Source organism: Lytechinus pictus, chromosome 14, assembly GCF_037042905.1.
Source record: "Lytechinus pictus isolate F3 Inbred chromosome 14, Lp3.0, whole genome shotgun sequence".
Taxonomy (NCBI): domain Eukaryota; kingdom Metazoa; phylum Echinodermata; class Echinoidea; order Temnopleuroida; family Toxopneustidae; genus Lytechinus; species Lytechinus pictus.
In genome coordinates, this window is record NC_087258.1 from 16771656 (window position 1) to 16783558 (window position 11903).

At 35.4% G+C, this 11903-nt stretch overlaps 1 protein-coding gene across 20 annotated transcripts in view; it reads right to left on the bottom strand.

Annotated features, from left to right (window-relative positions):
• Window positions 1–3984, bottom strand: part of LOC129276551 (chromodomain-helicase-DNA-binding protein Mi-2 homolog) — a 45495-nt gene extending 41511 nt beyond the window's left edge. For 14 of the 20 annotated variants that reach the window (XM_064109590.1, XM_054912927.2, XM_064109599.1 and 11 more), the window contains exons 1-3: window positions 3696–3984; window positions 2633–2727; window positions 355–429 (exon numbers count right to left, since the gene is read on the bottom strand). In XM_064109590.1, the coding sequence (XP_063965660.1) occupies window positions 355–429; window positions 2633–2727; window positions 3696–3804 (279 nt within the window). In that variant the 5' untranslated portion in view covers window positions 3805–3984. The remainder of the gene's footprint in view (window positions 1–354; window positions 430–2632; window positions 2728–3695) is intronic. The other 6 variants (XM_064109594.1, XM_054912932.2, XM_064109598.1 and 3 more) reach the window with 5 other exon arrangements.
• Window positions 3985–11903: the final 7919 nt, after the last annotated feature.

Genomic DNA, 11903 nt, shown 5'->3' on the forward strand with positions numbered 1-11903 from the left:
AACATATTTCAGAAAAAAAAAATAAATCATGAAAAAAATAGAATAACAAAGAATATTAATATAATGAAAAAGACAAAATAACAAAAATATTACAAACATTTTCAACACCTGAAATCAAAGTGAAAAATAAGGAACAATTTACACTGTAATATGTGCTGGAATGGAAGCATCTACTTGGAATCATTCTGCTTGGTGGAATTATTTTAGTTCACAACCCAACCCCTGCTTAACATGCCCCTACACACTTTTTCAATCAATCATCACATGCAACCTAAGTGCACTGATGTATCTAAGGGAAATAATGCCACAAGAATTTTGAAATTGAATGTCAATTTTCAGAGATGCGACTCCAACCTTGAATTCTTTCTTCTTTTTGCTCTTAGTTTTGGCCTCTCCTTCAGAATCATCACTGCCATGGTGGTCACTCACCTACATGCAAAAACAAGCCAAAACCACAAGCAAGAAAGATATTAATCCAAACCAAAAATGATGAAAATGTAACATAGACAGTATTCAATGGGGTCATGAAGTGATCACAAAGCATGTACACTGTGCAGTCAAACTAAATATTATTATTTTTTAAATACACGGAGCCTAGGGACGAATCCCCCCCCCCCAAAAAAAAAAAATGCTCAAAATAGCACTGAAAACTTGAATATGGATCCATGGAAAATCCCCAATCATTGCAGTGTTAAAGCTTATTGAATGTTGCACATTCATGCAGTATATGTGAAAAGAAGCCACAGGAAGAAGAAACAAAATTTGCCTGTCTTTAAGTGACATTTTCACCTTAAAATCAATTGCATGTGCATGTACTTGTCTATCTCAAACATCTAACATTAAAGGGTCTTTAAAGATTGAGTTTTAAACCTACATAAGGACTGCAAAACTTACTGGCAGCAAACCACAAATCGTTGTGTTGGTGCAAGAACACTCTTAACTCCACACTTTTACACATTGCATGCAAGCAAAAACGCCCTTAGCAGCACGTACATGTATAAGAGCATTGCGTAAGGATGTTCTTGCACTGACACAGCGAAATGTCTGTGTACATGTACAGTACCAGTCACAATTCTTTGAATCACTATTCCCTGTTTCAACCAGAGAACAATAGATTTGGTCCACTGATTCTATTGTTCTCTGGCCGAAACAGGTAACAGTGAGTCAAAGAATTGTGTACTTGATAGACTACATGACAAAACTGCTGCCATGACAAATAAAAACATTCAAAGCATACATTCAATGGATTTGAGTGCAGAGTGCAGATTAAAAACACTATCATCTTGTAAATGAGAATCCTGTGAGGACTCATGCGTTTTGTTAACACTTTCATCATGAAACTGCTTAAGAACAAATATAAATGGACCTTAATTTTTTTTAAAGATACGGTGGACTGTACATACATGTAGAAGGAACTGCCTAAAAAGAATTGTGAAATAATGGCAAATAAATGTGCACTTAAGAATTAATAGTTTTCATGTATTATATGATCATGATTCATTGTAAGATTTTGGTGATTAGGAATTGATACTATTTTGCTGCACATGACTAACATACAGAAAAGAGAAGATTTATGATTAAGGAACTACATGTACTGTACATGTATAAACATGTAGCTTGGACAATTCTGCTACATTTTTCCTTCATACATGTATCTATAGTACATGTATTAGAATACTTGAAGAGCAATAATTGACAGCACTTTTATACATAAAAATTTACTTCCCTCTTTACAAAGCTCAAATTATTTTATTTTTTTAGTTCAATTCCACAAAAAGCAATTTTAATAGAAAAATAAATCAAATATACATGTCATTGTAAAATATTGAGATAACTTGGATATTTTTTTTTTAATTCTTAAATTGAATCAAACATTTATTTCAGAGCATATCTGGAAGGTACATGTGCGGCCACATGCATATTGTATTCTATTAAATATGTAATTGTTGAGAAATTGGTTTGATACAAGAAAAGAAATATTAAAAAATACTACCGGTACTAAAAATTAACATCTTGACACTTTTATTGTAGATTAAAGTTTTAAGTAAACTATCAGTTTTTTATTTTGGATCGATCTCAAAAAATCATCTCTGTGATTTATGGTATTGTTTCATTCTAGATGATTTTTTTTAAGGGAGTAATCTTAAGATTCACCAAAACTTAAATACTTTAATCTAATGTACATGTATGCAACTATGATTTACCGATGACTGAAACTCTGCAAGTGCGATGAATTTAAAACAATAACTACTATATACAGGGCCCTCACAATAAGGTCTTCAAGCAGACATGATGTAGGCCTACCAATCCTTTCAAATTCTTCAGTAAAATGACAATGTGCAAATTAGTGAACAATCTATAAGTGAATGGTAACAGAAACAAATTAAATACAAACTTAATTATAAATGTATGCAAAATTATGTCTTTTTTCATACATGTATGAAGCCTTCAACTCAAGAAAATTTAATTTCTAATAATGAATTAGATATTCCACATCTACAACTTGTACATATTTATTCAAACTAATACAAAAGTGATCAACAGCATGTATTAGTCACCAACAATAAAGATGAAATGCATGCAATAAATTAAAAACAGGGCCCGCTTTGACTGAAACGCATGAACAAATTACCTCACTATCTCTCTTGCGTTTTTTAGATTTTCCATCCTTTCTTTTGTCCTTCTTATTCTTTTTACTTTTTTTCTTCTTTGGTGGGGTATCCCCATCTGTAAGAAAAAAAAAATTTACAAAAAAATGTTGACAAAATGTGCATCACTACAATTGAAATTAAACACTAAAATATTTTCAAGTTTAGCGGACTGGAAATTGCCATTTTAACCGAATGCCATGTACCGGTAGATATTCTGAAGTTAGAAATTTATTTAGAATCATAAACAACTTGATGAACATGTACTGTGTAGGATAACCCAATAATAACTTGCTACAAAGAATGAAATATATAATATATGAACAAATTTTCAGTCAAAATATTGCTTTCCTAAAATATTCTTTTTCAGTCAGACATTGTATTTTGCATTGGCAAGCGCAAGCAGCTAGCCGCAACTAATTCACTCACACAGCTGTTTTCATACATGTGTACAACACAGCAAGCAACACACGCTAAAAGCTATTCACGTGTAAGCTACACGCTACTACACACACACACACATGCTTTGTCAAGCACGGGCAGCGCAGACAAACCACACAGGCTCATTCATTCACCGTGCGAAAATGAACAGATTGATAATTATCTTCATAACTAATCCGCTTGCGGCTCTTCGCAAAAAGCTCTAATTTTCACAACTTTTTCAGTCCAAATCAAGAAAAATAATACCAGCAGAGTAAAACTAAATTGTCATAGCATAACATGGACACACATTTCTTAGGATTTGGCGCCGGGAGTTCAAAAAAGTGTTATTGGAAGATCGCCGGTGTTTTAGCGTTCGCTAGAGACGATGATCGATCACGTCGTTATTTTAGTTACGATGATCGGCGGACCTTGACCAATCTCGGATATATTGCTTAAAAATCACGATTTCGAGCTGAAAATTAACACGAGCATTCTTGGAAACCTAAAGAATTGTTAGATACACCATAAACTATGCCACAACAAAATTTGAAAGAAAACCAATCACTGTATCACACTCATAAAAATCGTCAATATCATCGATATTTTCAATAATCATTCACATACCGAACTCGGCCTGTTCGCCTCCCTCGTTGATGGCCCCACTCTCACCGGTCGTGTCTAAATCATATCCATAATCTTCCGTTTCTTCGTCCTTTTTGGCAGCTCCTGGCATTTTGGAATGATGTGAGAATATTCCGCGAACGGAATCCTCCAGCCAGAATACTCACACCCTGTCCCAAAGTGATGAAGAAAATCCGGGTTACCGAAAGGGGAGGAAGTCGGAAGATGGCGGAGACAAAACTTACCCCCTCGACAAAAGGGTAGTAAATCGTTAATTGCACATGCGCATAATGACGTCAGTGGCCCTTACTTCCATCCCATAATAATTACTTCTCCATCCCATAATAGTTACATCTTAGTTAATGGCATAGGCTAAGGATAGCTTACTACTGGGATATGTAAGATGTGTTTGGGGTGATTTTGGAGGGGACATATTTGAGTTATGATGAACTTGACAACAACATACCCTTATTCAATGAAGCATTATAAATTGACATTGTTTACAACACTCGGCTTATAATGCGTGTTTCTTTACAAAATGTACCTTATTTACATATCTGAAGCCTGCGTGGTATATATATGTTTCCGCATTAACATAATTTCATGAAAGTTCGGAGGCGCGGTCTTCCACGGCTCACATTCATATATTGACATTTTGACAGTTTTTATTTCAGCAAATCTTGTAGTGATAGTGGGAGATTTCTTTTCGAATCGAATTTAGGACATTGCAATTGAAATGTTTAAAACATTCTTACTATGTTCTTCGCCCAGTAAAGTACATCACCCTTTTGAATTTCTTCATTTCGTTCTTTGGGCCTACTCAGCAAAGGCATGAAAAATAATTTGAACTTTTTTATTTTCTTTCTTCGTTCAGCAAACTGGAACTTAGAGCTCATTTATACCCTACAGGCCATATGCATGCATTATGGAGACAGTGAAATGTTTTAAACTTGTTCATCTTGTTCTTCGCTGGGCAAAATCTTCCTCCATTTAAACTTTCCAATTTCGCTCTTTCGATCTGCAAATAGTTTCAACTTAGGAAAGTTTTAAAACTTTTTCATCCGCTTTGAACTCATACCCATGCAAAATTAAACTTTTTCGTTTTTCTTCGCTTAGGCTGAGGCTATAGGGGAGGCTCAGCTCCTTAAGACACTGATACTTTTTTGTCAGTCTCTTAACTGTACAACCAAACATCATAGTTTAAACTTTCTCATTCTGTTTGGTGTTCAGCAAAGTTGTACTCATTAGTTTAAAACTACCTTTCAACAATCAACCGTCTCATTTGAATTATAGGTTCAGATTTCTTTTATAACCTCGGTTTATCCCGAAGATACTCCTCATTCAGAACTTTGGTATGGTATATTATACATTTGCTTTGTAAGAACATGGACCTACTAGGGTCCATGGTAAGAATAATGCCAAATTCATGCAATGATCGATGTGCCATGTCAATCCGTGACAGGCTCCTTATCTATACTACCACATTTCACGGCTATAGCTGGTTCCATTTTACATGTTTTACTTAGGCAATTATGTATAAAAATCTAACATTTTTTGTAAAGCAAATTAACTCATTATCACCTCGTTGCATCGACGGGAATAATTGTTCGAGAAATGTTCCAACAATTATGTTTAAGCTTTCTTGAAACTTAAGTTCTTCGCACACCGATGCCCGATACAATAGATCCAGCTATCATCTTGATCATTTCCTACAGAAATTCTAATGTTCTTTCCTCAACTCATATATATGGATTTATGTCTATATGTCTACATAAAAATGTAAAACGTTTTCTGAATTAAATTGACTTATACATCACATTTTGTAGAATGTTGTAAAAGCCTAGCTGCTTTTACAACTTTTGCTCATTCTCCTGAAGTTTCAAATTTTTTGGTATGATTGAGGATTGTCTCATTCTCGTGAAGACGGTATATAAGAACACACTACACCTGTCGAAAAGTCGAGTTTGGGTAGTAATTTTCAAGACCAACATATATGCCCACACACTCTTCTTCTTCGCCATGCCAGGGAAACCTTCAGCAGTTACATCACCTTTTTATTGTTTCTTCCTCTTTTTTTTTTTTTTATAAATCCCCTTCATTTTTCTCCTTCCCCCTATACTACTTGAAAAGTCATATAATGCGGCGATGGCCCCTGCTCCCATTTGAGGCGCCGCCTCCCCCTAAAATTTTGAATACAGCGAAGCATTATGAGGTGGGTCGTCTTGTTTCCCGCGGCCCCTATAAAGTCACAAAAATATCAAGAAATCGTAGCGTTTGGCAATAACTGATTGGTCTAGAATAAGCCAATTTCCCCTCTCTTAAGAGAATACCACACTGGCGTACAGATGAGGGGCTTGGGGTTCTGAACCCCCCCCCCCATTTTTTTTTTTTTTTTTCAAGACCAAGAAAAAAAAAGGAAAAAGGGAAGGGTGAAGTATGATATTATTTTCTTAACATTATGGCGGCGATCCTGGGGGCGGGGGGAGGGGCTCAGTGCCCTCCACTTTTTGGAGCACTGAAAGTGCCCTTTTAAGCGAGAAAAAATGTCCCCTCACGAACGTGTTCTGTGCCCCTTTCACCTGAGAAAGACCCGTTTGTGTGTTAACGAGTACTCCCTTGCCTTTTTGTAAGTGGCCTTTCTCGAATCGGTGCCAAGAAAAGTGCCACTCATGAACGTGTTCTGTGTCCCTTTCAACTGAGAAGGACCCGTTTTATGTGTTAACGAGTGCCCCTTTGCCTTTTCATAGCCTCATTATAGGTGCCTGTTATTCAAATAAGTTGTTCTTAAAAAGCACTCTTTTCGTGCCCGATGAGCGCCAGGTTTCTCTATTTAGCTTTCTTAATGTGATTAATGCGCCAAATCCAATCTACAGAGTGCCCAAGGCGCATGGTATATGGATTCTTCTCCCTTCTGCAAACGGTGCATCCTTATTTAATCGCATAATCCCTTTCAAAATATGATTTGCCCCTTTCGCTAATTTATGTTACTACTTATATGAAGGAAAGAATTTGTAAGAGTAACCCTGTGTGCATAAAGTTTCATGAGTCATGTGAGTGGGGTATATAAGTCTTTTTTCCCCTTTGTTTTAGGAAAGTGCCCTTTTCGAAAGAAAAGTTTTAACTTTTGAATACAAAATTAATTTTGCAGTAGATTTTTACATATAGTATTCAGAAAATTATATTATCGTTTTTTTTATTCCACTTTCCCTTTCTTTATTTTTCTCCTTTTTTGTGGGGGGGGGGGGGTCCATGCACCCAAGGCCCCCCCCCCCCATCTGTATGCCAGGGACTGAAGGTGATAGCATATACCAGCCTATAATCACGACGGCCTTGTATGAGATACATTGGCCCTACACTGTATAAACACTGTTTAAAATTTTAAGCACGTTGTTTAAGTCCATCACTCTAACTATATAGTTTAAACTTTGTAAACAACTGTTGAAAAATATTTATAAACAACTGTTTAAACTTTTTAAACAACTATTTAAACTTTTTAAAGTTTAAAAAGTTTAAACAGTTGTTTAAAAAGTGTAAACAATTACAAATAAAGTTTAAACAACTTGTTGTTAGAGTGACAGGCTTAAACAATATATAAGCTTCTTTTTTTTTACTGTGTATATTAGTGAAAATATAATTCTCTCTGGTTTATTGCCACAATGCCCATAACCATGGCAACGCTGTTATTTGATTGACACTTTCGAAAAATGTAAATTTTACATGCATCTTCTCTCCAAAACAAGTGGGAATACTGCTGGACCAGCATTATGTGGGCATATATCCCTAGTTGTCATGTTCATGATTCTTTCAGATCTTACATTCTAATCTGGGGCCCGTAACACAAAGCTTAGCAATGATCGTAGAACATTTTTCTACGATTGGTTCCATTGAATATAATGTACAATCAATCATAAAAATCAAGCGTACGATTAATCGCTAACCTTTGTGTTACGGGACCCAGGCGTTTCTGTCTAGCTCCTCTATAACTTATTCCATATTGGCATCAATCTTGTAGCCCCTCACGACCATATCATCTTTTTTTTTGACCTATTCCATAATGTTTTTTTTTCACTTGCGGGCGTATGTGCCTTCTAATTATCATTCTGGTTGTTTGCTTGCAAGCATTCATGCTTTCTTAGCAATCAGGTAAAAAAAAATCACCACCACCACCAACAAATATATTATTAAAGGACAAGTCCACCCCAACAAAAAGTTGATTTGAATAAAAAGAGAAAAATCCAACAAGCATAACACTGAAAATTTCATCAAAATCGGATGATAAATAAAAAAGTTATGACATTTTAAAGTTTCGCTTAATTTCACTAGACATTTATATGCACATCATGCATGGTCGGTATGCAAATGAGGAGACTGATGACATCATCCACTCACTATTCCTTTTGTATCTTATGAAATATTGTAATTTTCTCCTCATTGTCAAGTGAAACAATGATTAATTCCTCCCTGAACACGTGGAATTAGCATTGTTTAATACTATATCGTTCTGTCAGGTTTGTCCTTATTGTCAAATCTGTAAAAAATGAAATATTGTATAATTCAAACAATAACAAAAACAAAAGAAATAGTGAGTGATGGACATCATCGACTGTCTCATTTGCATGTCACTGAGATGTGCATATCACTGTTTTATGAAATATAAGTGAAACTTTAAAATGTTATAACTTTCTTATTTTACATCCGATTTTGATGAAATTTTCAGCATTACGCTAGTTTGATTTTTCTCTGTTTATTCCAATCAACATTTTTCGGGGTGGACTTGACCTTTAATTTAATGAGTTTTAATTTGGGGTTGTAATTTTTCTTTCCAGCAATCTGCTTATAATTACAATCCTAGTCCTGCAAATTGTGAATGTTGATAGTTTAGTTGAATATTTATACTATTAAATATAAAACAATTAAACTTCGCATTAAAGTACTTTTAAACATAATTATTGTGTGTGGTCTCTCATTGTCTGTGTGTTATAAATACATAGTCTTAAAATATACATTTTCAGATATCTACTACAGAGAATAAATTGACCTATAATTGTTTTTATAGAGAGAAACTTAAATGTTTTGAAAGGAAAAGTAATTGTTTTGCAACTTGGTAACATAATTATTGCGGTATAAATGTATTGAGTAGTTAATTAGCATGTTATCATTCAAGTGGGTCTATATTACTAGACTACACTAGTATTATGGGTCAGGAAAATGGCCAGGTATGAGTAGTTGAGGACTCAAGATGGCGCTATTGGTTCGTATCTGCTTTAATGCGAAGTTTCATTGTTTTACTGTGCTTTAAAATGTTTTTTAAAAACATAATTTGTACTGCATTATTATATATTTTTTTCAACTTATATGCACTTATGTCTCCTCCATCCTAAAAATAAACTTTGCATTAAAATACTACTAAACATGTGTTTTATAATGCGAAGTTTAATTGTTTTAATGTGCTTTTTAATGTTTTTAACATAATTTGAAATGTTTTTTTTTTATACAAGTTGTCACAATTATTGGGGGGGGATGATAAAGTTTGCCCCAATATTTTCATTGGGGACAATCGCCCCTGCACCCCCCCCCCCCCGATCGACGCCTCTACCACATATCACATACACCGGGTGCCATTTTATAAAGAGTACAACAATGGTAACTTCGCCATTTCGGAAACTATACAGGTCATTTTTATAAGTGCTTTTTTGTATTTTTCATGACAATTTCTCTTCGCTCTTTCCATAATATGTATTTTTGTTCAAATTTCAATTTTACAGTAGCATTAAAAGACGAGTCCACCCCAACAAAGAGTTAATTTGAATAAAAAGAGAAATCCAACAAGAATAACACTGAAAATTGTATTATCTTATCTGTCAGTTACTTGTAAAATATGAACCTGTTCGAAATCTTAGATCACTTCATAATGATTTATATAACGTACCCGTTTTATGGCGAACGGGGGTTGCTCATGCAGCGCCGGAACTCTGGAATAGTATCCCACACAATTTAAGGCAAGTTGATACAATTGGGCAATTTAAATCTGCATTGAAAGCATATTTATTTAACTGAAAAGAATATTATCAAAGCATCACCAGCAGTCTTCCCTCTTCTTTTTCCTAAAGCGCATTGAGACCTTTGTAAGGTGTAATGCGCTATACAAAAGCTGTTCTATTAAAATTTCATCAAAATCGGATGTAAAATAAGAAAGTTATGACATTTTGAAGTTTTGCTTAATTTCACAAAACAGTTATATGCACATCCTGGTCGGGATGCAAATGAGGAGACTGATGACGTCATCCACTCACTGTTTTTCTCTGATTATAATTAATCAACATATTTCTGGGCATGTGGACTTGACCTTTAAGACTGATACATCCCTTGTAAATTTGTACCTGAAGAGCGCAATTGATTGCAAATATTTTCTTGCAGCACCCCCTGAGACTTATCAACTCCCAAGTCTTATTTTAAAACCGATTTTGAGAAAACTACTTAGAATCATACTGATCCTTTAATTTTATTCTTTCGTCTCAGATTGATTCTCTCCTTGGATTTGGGTTTCCTCTAAACCCACTTGGTCATCAACCACCCAATGCCTAGATGGTGTACTTCCCACTTTTTGTCTAATTACTATTTTGCACTTTGTCAAATATAACTTGGTTTAAGGGTTGGTCCAGGCTGGGGATATTTAAATCTCAATGGAGAACAATTCACAGAGCAAAATGCTGAAAATTTGATCAAAATCGGATACCAAATAACGAAGATATTGAATCTTAAAGGGGAATCCAACCCAAATAAAAACTTGTTTTTATAAGGAAAAGAAAAATCAGACAAGTTGATAGGTGAAAGTTTGAACAATATTGGACAAACAACAAGAAAGTTATGAATTTTTAAAAGTTGTAAATATTGGTAATCACTATACCCATGGAGACTTCAAATTGGCCGCATATGGGATGTCATAGTGATGTAAGGCAAGGACTACTCTTCCATGTACTCCAATACATATTATGGCTAAAATGTCATTTTTCCTAAAAGTTTTATTTCAAATTACATTTTTCTTTCAGGAGGACATAAAACAATATACTACCTGGGTTATATTTAGATTACTGCCCCAGGGGAATGGGTACTTAGGAGAAAACCACAAATCCCTGATAATAAAGTACATGGCCTATGGGAAAGTTGTCCTTGCCCCTCGTCATAATTTACCTACCCAGTTGCCAATTTGAAATCTACATAGTATTAGTGATCTCAATTTTAAAGCAGCTATAACTTTCTTATAGCTTGTCCGATTTCTTTCAAACTTTCACCATTCTGTTTAATCTATTTTTCTCCTTCCCAACACAACATTTTATGGCCAAGGCTGGTTTCCCCTTTAAAGATTTGCATTATTCCCCGGGGGGGCACTCAGTATATAATGAATAGTGGGTATGTGCCGCGGAGGGGACCCCCATTTTTACACTCAAATTTCCGTTCCAAGGCATAGCATTTTTGTCTTTTTGAGAAAAAAGAACAAAGAAAGCCGCTCCAAGGCATAGCATTTCCTTCTTATCGAGAAAAAAGAAGAAAGAAATCCGTTCCAAAGCTTCGCATATTTTTCGTTACGCCGTTCCGGTCGCATTGATTTACTACAAGGAGCTGCAATTTTGGTGAAAAGCGGCCGTAGAGCGCTTTTCGACCATCGCCTAAGCGAGAGCGCATCCGGCGGAGGCCGCGCTAGCTGCGTCATGCACGATTGCCCTTTCCATAGGGATGCATACGCACTCACAGAGATACGGAGATCCAGTTCCGAGGACCCCCGTTTTCACAAACATTTGTAGTTCCGAAGCCCGTTCCGAGGACCCTCCTTTTTACAATAAGCCCCGGATAAGCCCGCTCCAAGGCCCCCGTTTTTTGCCTCGCCCGCGGCACACCCCTACCACTTTTTTGATCGAGTGCCCCCCCCCCGGGCATTATTCCGGTGAAACAGTTCTAGGCATGTCTTCATTAATATTTATTAGGTGGGCCGATGATGTCATATCCCCACTTGTTCTTTTGTATTTTATCATATGAAATTAGGTTTATTCAAAAATTTTCTACCAAGAACTTAAACAATTGGATTGACAACTGATTAAGTGCATTAGTTATTTATTGCCGCAACTTATTTCATCATAATGGAGACATATCATTTACACACGTATGAAAAAATGAAACAATATTATATTACATGTAATAACACAAGAAAAAGGA